Genomic DNA, 22,449 nt, shown 5'->3' on the forward strand with positions numbered 1-22,449 from the left:
CGCTCGACACAGATCCCAATGATCACAATGATATTGTTTCCTCTGAGCGTGACTCTAAACGAGTCTTTGTCTCTGCACTGGAAGAGGGTTATTCACGAGATCTGCTCGCCGAAATCACGGGCAATGGTGTTATACTTTAGGACTATAACTCACACGATAGTGCCGGCATGGTGGCTGACATAACCGAGCTTAGTAAGGGCCCTTTTCCTTATGACGGACGCTAGAAAAAAAGGCACGATGGTCCAGTAGAAAAAGCATGGTGGCTTTTTCGAACTCTTTAGCAAGTGCACTTGACTGACAGAAACTTGGCATTTGTGTGTTGAGTTACGCGTCAAGGTTGTTTCTTTCGATTTGCAGCACTACCCTTTCACTTGCGTTTTCTATGCGCCTCCTGGACCCGTGGAGAGTGATATCTTCCGTTAGCCTCATGTTTGGTACAATTCACGAATTCCATGGACGGAAGCTGTAAGCTCCGTATCCTTGATGGATTCCCTTGCCATTATTTTCAACGCATCTATCCGCTGCTAATATCGGCTCTTCCCTATGGCATAGACCTGGAGAATGTTGTCTAATTAACCGTTGGATTATAAGAAGTGCATGCGGTTTGTATGTTTGGTATTTCAGTGCAAGACATTCAGAATGTGGGCCGTTTTACACTAAGCATTGACAATTGTAATATCACCACAGCGGGAGTCGTGGTGATGGAACATGGATGTCGCTTTCTGTAAGTCTAAATAGGGCCGTAATGACATATAATAGCAGTACGTCGTTCCGGCTAATGTCTCACAAGAAAGCATTACAAAAAGCTTTGCTTGTGTGCATGCCGTCGGTGACATTTTGTGCGAAAGTCTCAATGTCAACGCATAGTCAATGGGATTTTCGGCCACTCTATCCATCTTTCGGTTTGTTCCGAGCAGTAATTAGAGCTCATTAGCTAAAAACAATAGCCATGGCAAGTCATAGGTAAGCAGCATGATAAGTAGTGAAGTGGGATACTATAGCGTCAATGGGACTTAGCATTAAAAATACCCTTGGGAACATATAGCGTCAAGGGAAATTTAACATGGAGAAAAATCGTGGGAACATATAGCGTCAAGGGAAATTAACATGGAGAAAAATCGTGGGACTGTTGAGCGTCAAGGGGAATTTAAACAGGGTGGGACTGTATAGCGTCAAGGGAAATGGAACATGGGATTTTTTTTTTATAAAAAAAATTTAAAAAAAAGGGTAGGCAATGGAAAGACTATCTCTTTTCGAGAAATATGGCTGGCCCTGAAAAGGGCCTTTGGCTTTCTTCTTCTTCTATTTCCTCCATCTTCTCATCCAGCCCTTAATCTTTCCCCAAATTCCTTTTTTCTTCTTCTTTTCATTTTCCGGTATCCAGTCCGGGTGACCCATGGCTCGGAACTTCTGTTGGATTTTTATCCAGTTATTGTTCAGTCTCTCATATTCTTCTTTTTACTTTCTATTCTCTTGTTCTTTTCTATCTTTTGCCCACCTGTCCTTAATTTTCTGCACTTCTTCCTCTATTATCTTTTTCAACTTTTCTTCCGCTTTCTTTAGTTGTTCAATGCCCCTTTTCACGAACTTCCACTCTGACCATTTCTCTAGTTCTTCTAAATAGCATCTCACTGCTTTTACTTTGTCCATAGACTCTTTTATAGTTCCCACTCTTACATACTCTGGTTTAATCAATCCTCTCAATCTCTTAACTTCTTCCTCTATCATCTCCTCTATCATCTTCCTCGCTAATTGTAGTTCATTGACATAGTCAAGACTTTTTCTCAAACTCCATTCTCTTTCTATCCTTTCAATAGTGTACTCTCCATCCATCATCCAAAAGTAAACATTTCTTAAGTCATTGAACAACGCCGACACTTCCATCTTGTATCTGTTATTCCGTAGAATGGTTTGAACGAAGAATACTGTGGGTTCTTATACGAAAAGCGCAGACGTGAAGGAAAACATCCCCCTAAAACATAAAATTGATCTTACCTAGATCATGACCCAACAACGCGCGGACGTGAAGGAAAACATCCCCCACTTTTCTCATTTCATATAATCAAACCCAAACTATACTCTCCACATACGCTAAGAAACAATAAACAAACCCAAATCTACTATCCACACTAACATACGTGAGCGCTTACAAACTAACACACAGACACACACACACACACACACACACACACACACACACACACAAGAAAAAAAGAGTTAGTGTTTATATTCACACTACTCTACCTACACACATTGGCAAATCGATTGTTATATCTTTTCTAGAGATTGGGGGTAGCCCTGAAAAAGGCTGTTTTTTAACTCCAGAGGCACCTATCTAATGCTGGCACCTTCCTGGTCTGGCACCACACACACATCTTCGACTCCAGTCTCCTTGCCAATTCACCCTTGTTGCTGTAAGCGCAGAGGCGGGTTGAGTGGCTTCACTATTCCAATCTTCTGTCTCTGGAATAGTGAATACTTCCCTTTCTCTTCTTCTATTTCTTATTCTAGGATGAATTGGCATCCTAACCTCCTGTTGTAAATGTGGTGTAGCTACAGGTTGGGGAGATGTTCTTGCCTTAGGTGTCACCTTGCACACAGGGTTCATCATAGGGTGACACCTGATTTCTCTCTTTCTTTCCTCCTCTTCTTTCATTTTTCTCTCTTCCTCCTCCTGTTCTATCCTGGCTTCTTCCACAAGGGCCTCCGCAGCCAGCTCGTTCAGGAGGCATCTGGCATATTCCAGGTGCATCTGGAGTTCAAAAAGTTTTTCAAGTCTGCTACTCATTTTTATTGTTGATCAATCAACAAGGGTAGCTAGACTGTTCAGCGAGTTTCAATTTATACTGAAAGCGCGGACGTGAAGGAAAACATCCCCCTAATAACATAAAATTCATCTTACCTAGATCATAACCAAAAAACAAACAACAACAACGCGCGGACCTAAAAGAAACACTCACTCACTTTTTTATGCTACCCATCACTATTTTAAAATTTTTTATAAATCACTTCAATCCACTATTCACATACTCAAAGCAATCCAATCTAACTCCAAATATACACCTCAAACACCAAAAAGACATCATTTTAATCTACTATCCATACCAACTTACTTTATCACTTACTAACACAAACACACCAACACATACCCTCACATTTTTAAAAAGAGTTAGTGTTTATTTTCACACTACTCTACCTACACACACACACACACACACACACACATTGGCAAATCGATCGTTACTACTTTTCTAGAGTATTGGGGTAGCCCTGAAAAGGGCTGTTTTTTTTTTGTTTGCTATGGCATTCTTTTTTTAGTTTCTAAGAATGCGATGTCCTCTGATTATAGACTTTCTGGCGATAGGTCTGCTTCTTCGGAAAGAGAAGAAGAACTCTTTGGTGTCGATACGGCAATCGACAAAGCCTCTGTCAGCTTCAGGTTGCTGCTGCTGCTGTTGTTGTTGTTGCTGTTGTTGCTGCTGTCTCTGAAGTCTGTACTTCTCTGTCCATTCTTCTTTTTCCCTGTTCACTTCTTCTCTGAAGAGCTCTTCTATTAGGTCTTCAGTGATTTTTAACATTCTCACATTCTCTATTTCTTCTGGCTTCGGTATCAGACTGTGTCTGACCTTATGCAAATTCACGTAGGCTTCGTTGAGCTTAGCTTGTTTGGAGCACATCTTCGCAGGAGGATGAGTCGACAATGGATGGTTAGACTGGAAACAACCCCGGTTCTTAAAGTGAAAGCGCGGACGTGAAGGAAAACATCCCCCACACGGTTTTCGACCCGCAACGTTCAGTGAGTGTCATGAGAGGGATAGTAAGAAATGAAAGAGCATCAATCCAACATTCTTATAGCTAAACAAAAGACAAAAGCATTTTTTCAAAACACAACATTTTTTATTCAAAAATCACTTAACACTAAACAACAACTCTAACATTTTTAACAATAATCCAACAATATAACATCAAACAATTTTTTCAAATCACAAACATTTTTTTCTCAATCTACAATCTACTTTAAACAGGGCTGACAACGTTGTGAATGAAATTGTGATTTCCACTGTTGGAAATCATTAGGCCATTGATGGACACTACGTTTCCTAGCTTGAGACAAAAGATAAGCATAATGGTCACAAAACCATCGATCTACTTTCACATCGTTTCTAGCAGAAGAACGAGGATCGAAATGAGTCACTAAATGTTCTAAGGAATAGCCCAGGCTGCGATGATGCAGAAAATACACACAGTACTGTCCACACACCAAGGAATCTGTGCCTTGTAATTTCACATTATTGAATCGGGTGGTTTGAGCATTTCTTCTCATAAAGTCGATGATATCGTCTTCCAAAGGGGGCAATCCGTACGAATCGAAATATTCCACACATCCTTCTTGAGGAAAGTAGACGGCTACCCAGTGGGTTCCTGGGAGATGACTGTCGTCCGTGTTGATCACGTAAGCTTGATGGTCTTTAGGTTTGCGATGAGGGAGTTCATCTTTAGCACAGACGACAGGATTCCAAGAAGCCGTATACGAACTGTGGTTCAAAAGGTAATAAAGTTCCCAGGTATCCATTGTTTTGTGTTTTCTTCTTCACAGGTAATAATAAGTTGTCAATTCGATCCTGACTTTTTGCTTAAAAATGTCTGACGAATAAACGGTTATTCGTTCTGTTTCCTCACTCTGATTCACGAGAGCTTCGATACGATGGATCTCTTGAGTGGTTAATGGTGGACAAGAATGTTCACGCAAGTCTTTATACCACTGGTGCAACACGTCTTTGTCCGAGATGAGACTCCAAGCTTCGTCCAGATACTCGTCCAATTTTTCTTCTTGACTTAACATTAGGCATTTATCGTGTTGAATTTGACTAGGATGATCGTTTTGACATCCATAACAATTTTTCTTGATCAATTCCGTTATTTTGTCGACCAAGTGTTTGGCAAAACAGGAGACTAAATGGGCTTCTTGTTCTGGCCATCTCGACTTCATCATGATTACTTCTTCTTCCAGGGTCTCCTCACATTCCATCTCCAAAGTTTCTCCACTAGGTAAAGAGGGATAACAGTCTTCCATGGTTTCTAGTAATCTAGAATGACTTCTCTCAAACTGTTGATTTCTATGGTATTGTCGAATTCTGCATACAGGATGACGTTCACTGTCTTGTCCAGTGGCTTTGCAAACTGAAGTTCCACACGAATCTGGCCGGATTTTATAGGGTGGAAATGTCCTTCGTCGCTGCCTTGGTCTGGAGTGAAATCGAAAGCCCACAAAGCATAGCCTCCTGCATAATCGTCGTACGTAATGCCGTGACTGGTATTGGTTCCTAACTGACCGGTGGCTTCGTACAGGGACAAGTACGATCTCAAGTAATTTTTGTTGGCAAAGTCAGGTTCGAAAGGTCGGGTACACAAGGTTTTGCCATCACGACTGACTTCGATTTTCTTCACGTCGAAGTGTTGAAAGTTGAAAGGATTTTCTTCGAAGGTTCCGTTGAAGGCTGAATTCGAGACCATACCAAGGATTAAACGCTTGGGTAACTGTCCTTGGAACAGATGATCTTCGATCATGGAATGATGTCCAACGGGAATGGTGAAGGTTTTCACTTCCACGCGACGTATGGGATACTTGGCGGTCGTTCTGCTCAACGTTTGACTGATGTCGTTACCTACTTTAGGTAACACTTCCACGCGTCGTACGTAGAGTTTGGCCTCTTCGATTTTGCTTTTAGGAACCTTAGCATTCTCAGCCAACAAATGGAAAGCGGTACTGCTACGATTCAGTCTCAAGCGGACATTGACTCCGTTCAGCAAATATTTCTCTTGCAACCACATGTCCAAATGCAAACGATCCATCAGTTCTAAACTCTTCTTATCTAAGATTTTGAGTTCTCTTTGCTCAAAGCCGCTATTGGTTCCATCTACAAGGTCGATCTTGCCCGCTTCGTCAGGTTCCCACAGCACACAAGCATTGAGATGGGTATCCTTGGCATCTATTCCGTACGTCAAGAGATTTTCCAGGTAGGCACGGTAAGGGTAAGTATCCATGCTGCTGCTGACCAGTTTGTTATTCAAGTACAAGTCCACTCCACTAAACAAGGAATGCATGAAATTGTTGACGGGAGCTATATTCTCAGTGTCATCTACTGCACCATCATCCTTATCTAGAACTTTGACTTTCAAGTACAAGTAAGTGCTATTCAGATCGATGTAATCTTCGGGCTGTCCTTTGATTTCAAACTCGATGGGAGCTGAGGCTGTCAATGAGGAGACGGGATGAAATTCCACCCATTGAGATTCTTGCATCGTCATCATGGTGGGGGGCATGGCAAACAGATCCAGTTCCGTCTTGGAACAAGCGCAAGACTCTCGGTGCATCATTTTTTCTCTGTGTCTCAATAATCGAAAACGTCTAAGTCTCGAACGGTTCTTCTTTTCTTAGCCTTTCTCGCTTGAAGTCTGGTGAAAGGGTGTTTTCTTCGTCGTCTCTTTCTGCCTTGTCCTTGCTGAATGCCTGACTCGGTAGCGTGCAGAACATTTATAGGTGTGTCTCGTCGGCCCAAAATGTCTTTGCCCGTTTGCAGCAAGACATTTTTGCCAGCCCTCATGAAGGCTTCTTTAGGGTTTTGTTTGTCGATGATGACATTTTGGAGAAATTCTTTGCCTTGCGTCAGTGCCGCATCTTTCAAGGCGTGCAATCCGCGTGTCACCATCGGTTTCAAGACTGGGGCCACCGAACGAAAGGCCGATTTTAACATGTCTCCTAAGCCGTGTCCTCGCTGTCGTGCAACCCCTCGGTACACTGGATACATGACTTACTTACGAGTCGTGAGAAAACCGTTTTCGAAAATGGAGTTTCACCGTGACTTTTCCTTTGGTGAATGGAATATTTTGTCCTAAATCTCCTTTTATAGTAATGTTGACCGTGTCCAAATACGACTTGCTGACAGGTAAATAGTGAGGATGGACAAATTCGCGGTGGACGTGGTAAGTGTTTCCACCTTCCTCGTCAGCGTTTGCGGCAGAATCCACTTTGAAAGGAATGACACACAGTAACGGCACAGAGGTGTGTCCCACTACGTTGTACTCCACCACATCGGAGTACACGAACATCAAATTCAGTCCTTGGTTCAGTTCTACCGGGGTACGAAAATACTTGGCAAAAGAATCGTTGTCAGAAATGACTAGTAATTCGCCTTTTTGTTGTTCTACTTTCTTCCTCAGCTCCATGTCACCGCCCAACATGTCAAACAATTCAGGACAAAATAAGAAAGACATGATTTTGGGCCCCTCAGGAAATTTTATCAGGAAGCGACGAGCTGTTTTGTGGTACTCCAGGGTGACACTTTTTTTGACATGCTCTAAAGCTTTCAGAAACACACCATTAAACCTGGTGGCTATTGTGTTGACCAAATGTTGACCACTAAAATAATAGCCTGGGGGAATGAACAAGTGATAGGTGGTCCACTTTAGATTTGGTGTACGGGTTTTCTTGTCATATTTGCTATGGGTATCCATCCACTGTTGCATTTGCTCGTCATGAACTTCCACATCAAATTTATTTTGATTGGGAAGGACATTGAGGACTTGGGTCGGGTGAATCATTTCCACTAAAGCCACTTCCCAATGGGCTTCGTGGTCTAAGGGGATGGCTTGAGGTAATTTGGCCGTGTAACAGCACAACGTGTTATTGGGAAACACCTCCATGGAACTGTCACTGGGTAAGGTCAAGTAAAATTGGTTTTCGTGACTCATAATTCTAGGGTTCTGTGGCTGTCCGAGGGGATATTACTGGACGTCAGAGGCGTGTCTCCACCCAAAATGGGGTTCTGGTTGTGGTTGTGACTGACACTGGCACTGGACACAAGGTTCCCGGGGTTCCCGTTCGAGGAGAATTTCAGGGAGGGATTGGGAAGCAGGTAACCGATGCAACTGCTCAATAAAATGGTCCACAATTGTTTGTCTCCTTGTTGCAAACTCAAATTGGCAATGGCTGCCCCGATGACACAATACACCACGAAGATTTGGCAGAAAAAGACGATTTGCGTTTTAGGCACACGTTCTCCACACCACACCCACAAGGGTTGTTTTTGTAAATCTTGCACAGAAGAACTAGGGGAAGAAGGAGTGGTCGACGTAGCTGCGTCTGATGTGTGAAAGGGCATGATGGTCACTTCTTCTTTTTATAGTCGATGACTTGCGAAGCGTCGATCCAAGAATCGAAACTGGGTGGATATCCTTTCCAACGTACTTTGACTTCTTTGACACGTCGTTTGCCCACTTTACGGGTTCTGCGTTCGAGAATGCTTTCGATGTCGTACACGTCGTCTTCTTTTTTGGTGACACGTTGTAACTCGGGCAAATAAAACGTTCCTTTGAGCACTTCTCCGTTCATGTCTTCCAATTTATAGACGGCAGGATGACGGCCATGCACTCGTCCAGTGACGCGAAACAATTCCGTCGTCCAGTTAGGTAAGTAACCTTTGTCGAAAGTGCGTTTGGTTTTGCCAATGCGCACCCAATCTCCTACGGTCAACTCTCCACTTTTCTTGGGGACAGCCCTCAAATTCTCTCGAACGACGTCCACGTGTTTCATGTATTTGGTTTTGTCGTGAATCATCTGGAAGTAGCGGGAAGGTTCTGTCAAATATTCCGTCTTGGGTAAACACGGTCGTTGTGCCATTTTACCCCACAAGCAATTTAACATCACTTTGGCAAACGATCGCCTGCCTTCGTTTTTCTCGATGTGGTCTAAAGTGATGCCTTCTTGTTCGTAGTATTTCTCTTTGAATTGTATTTGGTCTTCGGGAGTGTGACACCAGGAAGGATAGCCGCTGGCTTCTTGCTTCAGTTTCAAAAAGGCATCCACGTAGTCGGCGAAAATGCCTTTCTGACTGGGGTCACCCTTGCGGTATTGTTGTGTCTTGGGAAAGTGGCAAATTTCGTACACTTCTAACAGTTGGTATCCCATGTCCAGAGCTTTGAACAATTCTACGCTGACCCAGGTTCCCGTCAAGGCCCGTTCTTCTTGGGTGTGCTGACAAGGCTGGTCTTGGTTGCACGTTTCGGCACAAGTACGGCACAAGGGAAACATTAGTTTGCCTTGACAATGGTGAGGTAAGACGGGATGGTATAGGTTCGTGGGAGGCAAAACTTTACACTTGATCAAGCCTTCGTATTGTCGAATGTTTTTCAGGTCGATGTGTTCAGTTAACAATTGCGGGTGCCCTACAGGAAAGCGACAATATTTGCACACGTAGGGATACAGCGAACACACGTCCAAGTATTTGATTTCTTCTCCTTTCTCTTCGTCGGCTTGGTACAGCAAACAGGTGGCATTGGTCCTTCCTCCGTACAAACTATCCCTCGGGTTCAGCGGGTCCATGAACTGGTAACTTTCCACGAGGCGTTTAAACTCGGGATCGGTTTTCATACGGTGATCGTACTCGTGTTCCCACATTTCCACCACATGGTATCCTTGCTGTTCTAACTTCAAGCGTCGCTGACAAGTGTCCTGGTACAGGTCTTCCATGGTTCGTTGTAAAAACTGATTTTTAGTGCCACGGTCAGGGTAACAGACGGGACATCCGTGAAATAAGCAACCGTTAAACTCGTACACGATCTTGGGGTTTTCTAAGTCCCAGCCATCGACCGAATACGTTCCGATGGTCTTTTCGCCCCCTCCGTTGCGGGCATGCTGAATCCACTTGTCTTCCTTGTCGCACAAGTAATGTAACCAACGTAGGGCTTTGACCGAGTATTGACGTTTGACATAGTGGGTCGTTTGAGGGCTGATGACAGCCACGGTGTTTTCAGGCATGAATCGTTGTCGATACACTAAGGAACACGCTTTGGCAATGGTGCAAGCTTCTTTCAAAGGATCGACCCCTCCGTGTTCCATGAACAGTTCTCGAAATTTTCCACAGCAACGCCGTAAAATGTCCACGTCGGAACGACAATACTTTAGCATTTCTTCCTGAAAGTCGAAAGGGTCCGAGGCGTGAGCCTGGTACCAAGCGTAGAAAGCTTCTCGTTGTTCGGTACGCATGTTGTCGGGGTCGTAATAGTGAGCCTCAGGCAAATGGGGTAGAACGGCGTGTTGATTGGCTTCCGTATTGAAAAAGTGTGGAAAGTACCCTTTAGCCATTTCTGTCATTCCAAACGTTTTAGGCATTCGACTCAAAGGCATGGCCAAGTAACTCATCGAATCTTTAAACTGCACTTGTCCCACTTGCATGAAAATGATTTTGGCTCCGTTCAAAGTCACTTTAGGACGCTCAGTGCCATGTTCCGTATAGGATCTCAAAAGAAACTGTCCATCGTATCCGGAGAAATTGTGAGCCATCACCATGGCATGACGATGACAATCTCCGTAACGTTCGATGTCCTCTTGGCTCCACGTCTTGTCGATGGGGTCTAAGACCCATTGGGCAAAATCAGCTAGCGTGTTTGGTCCCCGAAAGATTTTTTCACGTCCTCCAGGAATCTTGCTGCAGTGAGGGCAATGACTGAAGATAGGTTCTTGAATGCACTTTTCGCACGCTCGATGAGCCACGCAGAAATTAGGGATGTGAATGCCGGTCTCTTGCATGCATTCGAAATCGAAAAAGATGAAATTGCCTTTCTTCTTGTGACCGTCCTCTTTCTCTGGTGGGGGTTGGTATTTTTGCACGTAGCATTGGTGTTCCAAGTCCACGATGTGGTGACAAATGTGACATTTTTTCTTTCCTCGACATACGTGTGCCTTGGCATTGTTGGTAAGTATGCCTTGTCCACAGGTAGGGCACAATCTCAGCAGTTGACAAGCACATTTCTGCTGTGAACCTTGCGTCTTCAAATGTTGTTGGTAACAGGTAGGGCTGACAAACGTGCGCAGACAAGTCGAACAAGGCACTGGTTCTTCGCTCAGACAGGGTGAAGAGGCCAAACATCCTGAGCATTTCAATCCATAATGCTTGTGTTGCTCTCGATTATTATAACCATGGTCACATTTCTCACAGTAATAACCGTATCCCAGGAATCCGGTGATACTGGTAATGGTATCGAAATGTTCATCGTAATGATAAACATGAATGTATTTTCCGTCCTTAAAATCTTGCCCTCGAAACAACAAAGACCCGCGCACTTCTTGAGGGTGCACTTTCAAGGTGTATCGTGGAGCTAGAGCATCTTGCAATTTTTGCATCTCAGGAATGCCACAGGGTGTGTCTTTGGACAGGCCAGCTTGTTGCAACAGGAGTTCTGCTTCATTTCGTTGTTTGGCTCGGTCCGATTGTTGAATAGTTTTCCAGGTTCTTTTCCATTCTACCGTGTCGTTCTTGTTGGCATAGGTTCGTCCCACCACGATGGCACGGGCTAAACACATCTGGTCATGAGGATTGTGAATTTGGACAAGGTTACGCTTAATGCTGCGAAGGTCGTTCACCAATAACATCTTTTTGCGTCCGGTCCCTTGAGGAGGAGAGACGTGGGTCATGTCCAATGTGGCTTTTCCATCGGTGATGTCAAACTGGTCATTAGATTGTTGCACGTGTTGAATCTTGTCCATGACTTTGGAAGCGGTCAATTCTGCAGGGGTGCTAAACTCGATCCAAACGGGATTTCAGACCGTCGTGTTGTATGGAAAGTCTCAAGCGATCGTCTTCTTTGGGTTGACATTGTCGCTTGAGTGAAGTAAGCAGAGAATCCCACACTCCGGTGATGAACCCTTCTGCTTTCTCTAACGGTACTTCGGACTTGAAATCTTTAAACTTCACCGTGTATTTGTAAGCCGTGGTTCTAAATTTTCTAGAGGAGCGCTTTTCGGTCTCTCGAATGGAATAGTATTTTTCAGGGTTGACTAAGGGTGGTGAATTTGGTTTAGAGGTTTCAAATTCTGGTTCACTCATGTCCTCTTCAAAATCACTGGCATGAATTTGTGCCAAGATTTCAGCCCTGGTACGAGGCGATAGATCACGTTTCTGCCTCTGACTTTCTTCTTCTTCTTTCTTCTCGAATGAATGGGATCGTTTCATCTTGAAAGCAAAAAGTCAAATGACTCAAGTTCAAACACCATAAACTACTTTATAGTCATGGCAGACCAGCGTATATAAAAGGGTGTGTGTCTTGTCCTTTCACTATTCATTTCACTCTCAAGCCGAGCACAACGATGGAAGAGACTAACCAGATGGAACGTTTCGTCAGAGCTTTGCGAGGGGTCATTAGAAAATTCTCTTCAGACCAGCCTACAGACTATTCTCCTTCCTTTCGAGATAAAAGTCAAGATACTTGCTATATCTGTCAGAAGAAAGGGCATTGGTCTTCAGAGTGTCCAGACCGTCAAAAAAGAACAAAAACAGGGACTAAAAAAGACAAAAGTCAAGATACCTGTTATTATTGTAAAGAAAAAGGACATTGGTCTCCAGATTGCCCAAAAAAGAAACAAGAGGAGTCAGAAGAAAAGAAGGATTCTTCAGAAGAAGAGAGGGATTCTTCGGAAGAAAAGAGGGATTCTTCATAGGAAGAAGAAGAAGAAAAAAGACAATTCTATTTAGAAGAGGCAAAGAAACAGGAGAAGAAGAAAAGAAGAAGGGAAGAAAATGAGGAAAAGACGGTGAAGAAATTTAAAAAACAGAGAGAGTAAACAAGGAGAAAGAAGAAGTCAATGAACTTTATATTAAAGTGTTGTGTTGTGAATTGTGAATTGGATTGTAAAAAAATGGAGAAAAGAATAAATGAATGATATAAGGTAAGAGTCTTTTAGTTCTGATTTTAAAATAAGAACGTACACTCACGCACTCATACACAGACACGTACTATAAGGGTAAAATGGGTGGGGTTTATTTTTTTTTTGAGTTATTGGCAAATTGAAATTGCATTTCTTTTCGAGAAATGTGGGTGGCCCTGAAAAGGGCCTTTTTTCTTCATGGTGAAAGGGTGAGTTTAAGCAATCAACTTTAACTGCCTTATGCCTTTGCCACGGCCAAGGCCTACTTCTGGACTGCGTAATGTTGATGATGATAATGATTGGGTTGAAATCACTAAGGGTGGTACGGTAGGCTTAGTCACAGGGTTGACGTGTTTAGCTCGGGAAGGTCGTATTCTCTTCGGTCGTGATAAAGAAGTCTGATACATTTGTTTCAGACTTCTTAACTCCGCTAAAATGTCCAACAGTACCGTGACCGTTTGATTTTCACCCTCTTGTTTCTTTGCTGCTACTTCTTCTTGCTGTTGCTGTTGTTTTTTTCTTACCTCTTCTTCTTGTTGCTGTTGCTGTAGGAGAAAAGCCTGTTCCGCTTCCTTTTGTCGTTGTATAAATTTCTCCAATTCTTCTTTCTGTCTCTGTCTAAAATTTTCCACTTGCGGTAATGAAGAAGGTAACGAAGGTTCCGGAACAAATTCTTGCGAGGAGAGAAAATCCACAAAATCCCAATTCACCTCTTCTGAAAGTAAGTCCGAGTTCCCTTGGGCAGTCTCCCCTGCTGGTGCACCCCAATGGATCGTTTTCTGAGTTTCCGTCATGTTGAATCACTGTCGCATAGATTGACTGCACACAAGCGCTAGCGAATCTATATAGACTACGTGACGTCACAGACTACTCTCTTCGGATTGGATGCAGGCTGACTGAATTCTGTAACGCGTGTTCGGATTGGTGAATGAACTCAATCCGTTTCAATCCTTCCTGTCCCTATAAATAAGCGCCGTTCACTGCATTGATTCACCTATTCTCGGAGCCTCAACATGTGGACAGACGTTGAATCTTCAACCCTTGTGTCAACAATGATGTTCAGGACGGACATGCTCATGTATGTCCGATCCAAGTGGACCGTTGTCCACAGGACCAACAGCAGCCTGTGGATAAGAAGAGTCTATATAGAGAGACAAGGTTGCCTCAAGAGGACTCTGATGTATGGCCCTGCTGTAAGACGAAGTTTGAGGAAAAGAAGATGTCGCAAATGCCCTTTATGTTAAGGGCATATTAACATAAACCAAAGGCCCTTTTCAGGGCCAGCCATATTTCTCGAAAAGAGATAGTCTTTCCATTGCCTACCCTTTTTTTTAAATTTTTTTTATAAAAAAAAAATCCCATGTTCCATTTCCCTTGACGCTATACAGTCCCACCCTGTTTAAATTCCCCTTGACGCTCAACAGTCCCATGATTTTTCTCAATGTTAATTTCCCTTGACGCTATATGTTCCCACGATTTTTCTCCATGTTAAATTTCCCTTGACGCTATATGTTCCCAAGGGTATTTTTAATGCTAAGTCCCATTGACGCTAAAGTATCCCACTTCACTACTATGATATATACAATGATTACAAATGCATTGTGCCTCATTAGGATACTGCATTAGCAACCGATGCCGGAGTATTGGTGCAGCTTGCAAACAAGTTGACATTGACAAGCAATTCAAACCACTGGTGGAAGAGTATATGCGTCAACTTGGGGTTGGCATGCCGTTTCAGATTGTGATAGAATGCAGAGCAGATATAAATTGAGCATTGGGACCATCCAGAGCACCATAGATCAAGCCATGATCAAATACGGATAGCTGGACATTCGCTGCAACAGAATAAACGCCTAGCTTACTTCCCTTGGGTGGTCGCAGGTGCGATTGCTACCAAAATAAAAACGTAGCTGATGACAACACTAAAATCAAGCCGCTAAGATTGCTAGGTATCTTGTGAAAAGGCTATCTTTCGACTATCGAGGTATCTTGTGAAAAGACTATCTTTTGACTAGATAGATATCTTGTGAAAAGTCTATCTTTTGACTAGGTAGATATCTTGTGAAAAGTCTATCTTTTGACTAGATATATATCTTGTGAAAAGACTATCTTTTGACTAGATAGATATCTTGTGAAAAGACTATCTTTCGACTATCTAGGTATCTTGTGAAAAGTCAATCTTTTGACTAGATAGATATCTTGTGAAAAGTCTATCTTTCGACTAGCTAGGTATCTTGTGAAAAGTCTATCTTTTGACTAGATAGATATCTTGTGAAAAATATATCTTTCGACTAGCTAGGTATCTTGTGAAAAGTCTATCTTTTGACTAGATAGATATCTTGTGAAAAGGCTATCTTTCGACTAGCTAAGTATCTGAAGTTGGTTTTTAGTTATTGTAAGGCGATTGAGATCAGTATTAGTTCAGTTAGGTTAGAAATATAGTCTGGAGAAAGATTGGATTACTTTGAAAAAAAGAAGACATTTCTGTACAGGTATCAGTTGGAGACGTGAACACAAAACATTCGATGAAGTCGTAAAAGGAAGTTTCTGAATTATTTGCGCAGCCCTTTTCTGGGGTTTATCTATTTAAGCTATACGTTTCCCCATATGGTAGAGCCGTAGCCTATTTGTGGTGGTATCTATCCAGAAAAATAAAGTGTAGGCGACTAGATTTGTAGAAATTTCGACAGAAATTGTACGAGTTATTCATTTGATGACCATCGTGATGAATATGTGAATTCCGACTGCCTGTTAATCAAAGCTGATACCATAAACTTGAAGTTTGTTATTATTAACACTGGACACGTTTAACTCATTCTGAGAAGCAAACCCATGTTGTGGATGGGCGCTTCCTTTATTCGTTAATCACACATTTTGTTTAATATGCGTTAACATGCATACTGTTTTGTCGATACAAAACTAATAAATTGCTGAGGTCAATTTTAAGTTTATTTTCATTGGAGAAGTGTGTGCGTATTGATTGTATTTTAACGTATATTTTATAAAAAAAAAAAATTTAGTCATATCGCTGCGATGTTTAAAGTGTGGCAGTTTATAGTGATGTCTAGTACTGGGACATCATGTCGCATCATGTTTCACCCAGTCATATTATTCTTACACATGGCCGACCAGTCCTAACACTAACCTCTTAACGCTGAGCGCCAAGGAAGGCAGTTGCTAGTACCATTTTTATGTCTTTGGTATGAATTGGCCGGGGTTCGAACCCGCGACCTCTCGCATCCCAGGTGGACGCTGCAACCACTTAGGCCAAGGTAGAGATTAAGCAGATGAATGCAGTGTTGAATCATCAGCTAAAATCAGTGTTTTAGTGCATTGGATACAAAGCCAAGTCATTGATAAACAAAGGAAGAAACACTTTATCTTCAGGTTAGTGGCGGTGGTGGTGGGGGGAAACTGTTATCACGGTCTGGAATTTCTAGTTCTATAAATTCCGAAGGAGGTTGAAATCAGTCACGTGATCGTGTTTATAGCTTCAATTACCCCATTAATTCCTAGCACTTCACCTAGTACCTCTATGTGGGGTTTAATTCAAACACGTTTGTAATCAGTGTGAGGCAACAGCCCCCACACTATGTCACAAGAACACGAATTAATCCTATCCGGGACGGTCTCAGTGTATTAAACCAGAGACGGGCAACCCAAGTACTGACCGATAAGGGCTTGAAGATGACCATTTACACCTCTCTGGATTCGAAATTGTTTCGCCAAAAGTCGTGGCATGATCGTTACTTCGAGTCATTCTGGAATATCGTAACAATGCTTCCTCTAATAAATAAAAACGTGTAGCATTGACAACAGCACTTTAATGACTCCCAAGAACGGGTTGGCTAAAATAAAGAGCCTTACTCGTGGTGAACTATAGTTTTAACTGTTATCGTCTTTGATTTTTGTTTGTTGCTTTAGCATTGTGACGAAACCCGATATATGACACCCCACCCCCACGTTTGCGGACATCACAATGAAAAAGGTGAAAGATGAATACGAAGATGATGGTTATTATTATTATTATTATTGCAGCCTTCTAAAGCATGACCATTTTACTGGACGTCTGTGGCATTACTGTACGGTTAACCTGAAACACTGGAAAGAGGAGTTACGTTTACTTACGCAAAGAAATCCTTGGAAATTTATGTATCGTACAAATTAAAGTGTATGAAACAATCATGCTTTTAGAACTCTTCAATCACACACTGCAACATTCATTTTCTTATCATTAAAAGAGAAACATTTATTTGTCCCTAGTATAAAAACTGCTTCATTAATAATATTGCAATAAATATAATGATATTGTTATTCATCAATTTAGAGTGTTGTTATATTGCTATTTGATAATTTGCTTGTTTTAATTATAAATGTCATTATAATCAGTAACGGGCATTTTTTTCTTATTCTTTTTAAAGCTTGTGTTTAAATGTGTGCATGTTGTATTCTAAAATTAATTTTGTATCTGTCTTAAACTGTCTTATGCAAGGGGATTAACTCTGCATAATGCCAAACCTGTGGTATTACATACCGGTAGTCTTTATCATAAATTACTTCACTTCATTTCCTCTATCAAGAAATCTGGGTCATTATGGTGCTTTCTGTTGACTATATGTTATGAAAACAACCATTTCAACTTTCCTCTATTTTTTTTATTTATTTTGTATATATCTTCAACCATAAATGATGTCACACCAACACCCTTTATTTAAAGAGAAAAGGCCTCTATGCCAGGCTGCTTATTGGCAAAGTTGGTCATATTCAGTTCAGCAGTTTTGGTGATAAAGTTTTGCAAATATTGTTCTGCTGTTACTTACAACAGTCATATATGATGCCAGAACAGCATCATTTGGAAAGGTGTTGAAGATAGGACACTTTGATCAAAGTATATCAAGTGGGGTTTTAGAAACAGCTGTTAAAGACATTTCTTTTCTTAGTAACAGCTGCCATGTTTGATGGCACATGAGCATCATTTGTAAAAAAAATTAAAACCCTTCATAGCAGAATACATTCTGTAAAATTTTGGCAAATTTAAGTTATATGGCTTTTGAAAATAAGTCAATTAAAGAATTTTCAATTTTAAATAATGGAGGCCATATTTCATGGCAAATTTGCATAATTTGTATAAATTTGAAAACCCCTATCAGAATGAATTGTTATATTTGGTCAATTTCTGCCAAGCAATTTCTAAGGAGTCCTTTGACTGTTGTTTTTTTTTTTTTAGTAATGGCAGCTATATTTGATGATGGACTGGTATTCGGAAAGCTCTGTATGGTGTTTTCAGTAAAATTTGGTCAATATCTGTCAGTTTTCTTTCAGATGTCATTTAAGATGTCTTTTGTATTTAGTGACAGTAGTAATATTTTATGTTGGATCCTTCATGCCAGCGTGCTTTCTATCAAATTAGGTCAAATTTTGTTCAGCAGTTTTTGAAAAAAAAAGCTAATTAAGGATACTTTCAGTCAAACTTTTATCAAAAGAAGTCATTTAAAGGTTTTCGATTTAGTAAGGGCAGCCATATCGGATGGCCAACTGGCATTGTTCTAAGTTTATCATTGGCAACCTTACCTATAATTACTGTCCCCAAGGTCAAAAGGCAGCTACCTTGACTGTTGACCCCAAAATCAGTAGGATTCTTCCTTAATCCAAATGCAATCTATTTATAAAGTCTGGTAATGGCAGATGGTGAAGAATTCAGTAATGGAATAGACATATAAATGTACAGATGTCATAAAGCTCCATCTTATGGCAAGTTTATAACAATGAAATTTAATTTCAAGCCCTTAGTTCCCTGTACCATCCATGCCAGACTAAATGGTCAGAATTGAAATTGTCATTCAACCACCCTGAAATGGTGTCCTTCATTGTGGCCATATGGCCTGGCTCATATACTTGGCCCAAGGATGTAATGAACTGGTTAGGTAAATATAAGCCAAGGAAACACATTAAACAAAGATCATTCTTGACCCATGTCCTGCTTTGAGGCAGAACCCAGAAGCAGGAAAAGGCACTGAGAAAAGGAGTTTATGTAATGATGTCATATTCCAAAAATAAAATGAAATAGTAAATGCAATATCAGCAATTAATTAGCTTTAACAAAAAAATGTTCTTGACCCCATGACCCCAGTCATTGGCAGAAGGGGAACTGAGGAAAGGGAAGTCTGCAAAATAGTTCTTGATCCCATGACCCAGCCCTGTGGCAAAAGGGGTGCTGAGAGAATGGACATCCTCAATATAGTCCCTGTCCCCATGACCCCACCAAGTATAATATAGGGTACTGACAGAAGTGGAGTCCCTGACATAGTTCTTGACCCTATGACCCATTCAGTGGCATAGGGGGTAAAGACAGAAGGGGAGTCCCCAATATAGTTCTTGACCCAATGATCCCAACCAGTGGCAAAATGGATACTGAGAGAAGGGGAGTCCCCAGTTTAGTTCTTGACCTCATAACTTTTCCCAGTTGCAGAGGGAGGTTCCTATTATAGTTCTTGGCCCTATGACCACATCCAGAGTCAGAAAGGGTGCGAGGAGAATAGGTGTATTTGATGATAATTATGTTGTAAATACCAGCTATACTCACTTCTAAGTCATGTCCAACTGCAAACAACATAGACTCTGATCTGCAATCACATAATGCACTGGTACATCAGGGTCCATGTTGCTTGTTTCACTGATTACTCATAGCAAACTGCATAAACACTGATCTTCCAGTCCATTATGTGAGGGCAAATCTGAGTAAAAGCAGTATGCAATTGGTCCAGACTTATAAGTGTGCACATACGGTAACCGAGTCAAAGCAGTATGCAATTGGTCCCGACTTATAAGTGTGCACCTTTGGTAACTGAGTCTAAGCAGTATGCAGTTGGACCCGATTTATAAGTGTATACATATGGTAACTGAGTCTAAGCAGTATACAATTGGACCAGACTTATAAGCATGCACATATGGTAACTGAGTCAAAGCAGTATGCAATTGGACCCAACTTATAAGTGTGTACATACGGTAACTGAGTCAAAGCAGTAAGCAATTGGACCTGACTTATAAGTGTGTACATATGGTAACCGAGTCAAAGCAGCATGCAATTGGACCCAACTTATAAGTGTGTACATACGGTAACTGAGTCTATGCAGTATACAATTGGACCCGACTTATAAGCGTGCACATGTGGTAACTGAGTCAAAGCAGTATGCAGTTGGTCCTGACTTATAAGTGTGCACATACGGTAACTGAGTCCAGGGAATAGGATTATGGAGCAATATATGTGAGCAAATTACTTTCATCAAAATGTATTCCCAACCAAAGCACAGGTAGCTAATGGCAAGCTTTCTCCCAGGTTAGTGAAGGCAATACACAAAGCCACGCAAACTGAGGTGTGATGTCTGTTTGAACACTGCTCAACCCTTGGATGATATATATATCATCCTAGGGTTGAGTAGTGTTCAAACAGATTATTTATTTAATAATGTTTTTTTCCGAACACAAAGTGAATTGGTAAAGAGGTTATGTGCTGGAAAACTAAAACTGTCCACAGACAAATGGCAACCCAGATGTAAGATTTCTACATCTTGGGGGCATAAAAAGATGGTCTGTAAAGAATAGTGGTTGTGGTCAGGGAATCCTGGCAGAAAGGTCAAAGGCATGTGCCTTCACAGCTCACTGATATCACACCTCAGTTCGTGTGGCTTGTGCCTTCACTAACATGGGAGAAAGCTTGCCATTAGCTACCTGTGCGTTGGTGCTTTTTCCTGAGAAATGGTAATAAACCCACAAAACCAAATCAAACCTAAAGAATAGTGGTCGCTCAGTTTAGGTCATTATAGTAAACAACTTAACTGATCCATCCCTGGTCCCAGTTAAACCATACATTTCTTATGCATGGCTAGTAACGCCATACTTTTTAGACAGAACAGTTAGTATACACCAGGATGACAAGAGTCAAACCTGACTGAACCGGCACCTTTAGATAGTTGCCATGTGTCTCAACGCCATGTGTCTCAATAGCCTTTCTAATTTCCCCATGTCAAATTTCTTACACAGTAAAACCTGTTTTGAAAGACCAGCTTATTCTCAGTGCACAGATATATAGTCTTATGATCTGTTATGGGAGACCATCTGTCTTAAAAGACCATAATTTTTTGACTAAAGGGGTGTTCTTTCAAGACAGGTTCTGCTGTTTATATTATGGTAAACTGCTTTCTTCAGTCAGTGGGGGCCACATATTTCCTCATTAAATAAAGGTTTCTCACTGTTTTAAGCAGTTACTGCAGTGTATCAACAGTGATCACTCTGTGTATGCAAATTAAACTTGTTTTATGAGAAAAGCATTCTCTACATAAAAGTATGTTATGTAAACCAATGTGTAAACCTCTCATGACTGTATTCACTGTACTACATTCTTGCTGTCAGTGTAACTCAAAGATATCAATATATTACATTCAGCAGCAGGGAGGGTGAACAGACCACTTGCTTGAAAGTTCATTTATGAAAAATAAAACTTCATACGAAAAAAATTAAAAATATAAGGTCAATAACGTCAAACCGAAGCCTCTAACTAAAAACCAAGAGTTTCTCTGCTAAAGAAGGTCTTAGACATCTTCAAGAAAATGCTGCAAATGTTTCCGCAACAGGATAGCCAAATCATGATAAATTATTAGATCCAGACACCACCAGTGTTCCAGAAAAAAAAATAGATTCCTTTTATATTTCGAGTTGATAGCCATTATTTGGTAAAGACAAATTTGTAGGATGTTTCATTATGGAGGTATAATCCACCATTATTTCACTTTCAAGTATATGGGAAATTACTTACCAGGTCTTGTATTCTTTGTTTTTGACACCTACTGGGGTTAAACACACACTTCCCAGGCATTTTGCTCCATGTTAAATGGGTAAGCTATCACAGACAAATACCCAGATAAATCTTCTGTATTCTCAATGCCATGTACACGTGTTTATCCTTTGTCAGGTGTGAATGCAACCTCCTGAATCTTCAGTAGTGATCAGAGTTTACAGAGATTGCCGAAGCCCAATTTCTCTCTCCGACACACTTCACAAAAACACATCAGCTAACCTTGTATATAGTGATTTGCATAATTTAGCCTTACCTGAAATTGTACATGGCGGACATAATCAATTTATGGAATAACTTCAATGCATGATATGATTTATTCACGTAGCATCTTTAAATCATCTGCTGTGAAAGTATGTCGCGTGTTGCCATGTCTAATTTTGTATATCTGCTGTTGCATGATCGCTCATTGAATCTTTACAGGTACATTTACACATAGATGTAAGTACATTGTGTATAAAGCAGCCTTTCTGTTAACAGGCATATGGCTGTAATTTACGCCCCAAGTTTGGTCATGACGCCGAAAAGTCAATAATAGACTTCCATCATACTTCCGAATTTTAGATCATATGCTGAAAATCTGAAGCTTGGACATACAATAAGAACCAATTGTGACCATTATTGTGTTTATTTTTCATCATCTTTTGTTTCGAGAGTTTGAACAGCTGATTCACCATGATATAAAGTACAAAGATGTACTGCTGCTGCAGAAAATAAATCAATGAAGGATTGTTGGAAATGATTTACGCACTTTTTAATGTTCTCTATAATCAGGTCTGTGAACAATTATAAATATCTGATTGGCTGCATGTTGTAAACTGCCAACAGAAAAGTTTTATTTTGACTGTATGACATAATGGTATGAAAAGAAAGTTTCGTACATTCATTTGTCGAT

General features: G+C 41.1%; 1 protein-coding gene across 1 annotated transcript in view; it reads left to right on the forward strand.

Annotated features, from left to right (window-relative positions):
• LOC149800812 (MAM and LDL-receptor class A domain-containing protein 1-like) overlaps positions 1-16,889 on the forward strand; it is a 39,508-nt gene extending 22,619 nt beyond the window's left edge. Inside the window, exon 9 of the mRNA XM_089954219.1 lies at positions 16,742-16,889. Within this exon, the coding sequence (XP_089810345.1) occupies positions 16,742-16,749 (8 nt within the window). The 3' untranslated portion in view covers positions 16,750-16,889. The remainder of the gene's footprint in view (positions 1-16,741) is intronic.
• The last annotated feature ends 5,560 nt before the right edge of the window (positions 16,890-22,449 follow it).

Source organism: Sinohyriopsis cumingii, chromosome 4, assembly GCF_028554795.1.
Source record: "Sinohyriopsis cumingii isolate HCF-2022 chromosome 4, ASM2855479v2, whole genome shotgun sequence".
NCBI classification, from domain to species: domain Eukaryota; kingdom Metazoa; phylum Mollusca; class Bivalvia; order Unionida; family Unionidae; genus Sinohyriopsis; species Sinohyriopsis cumingii.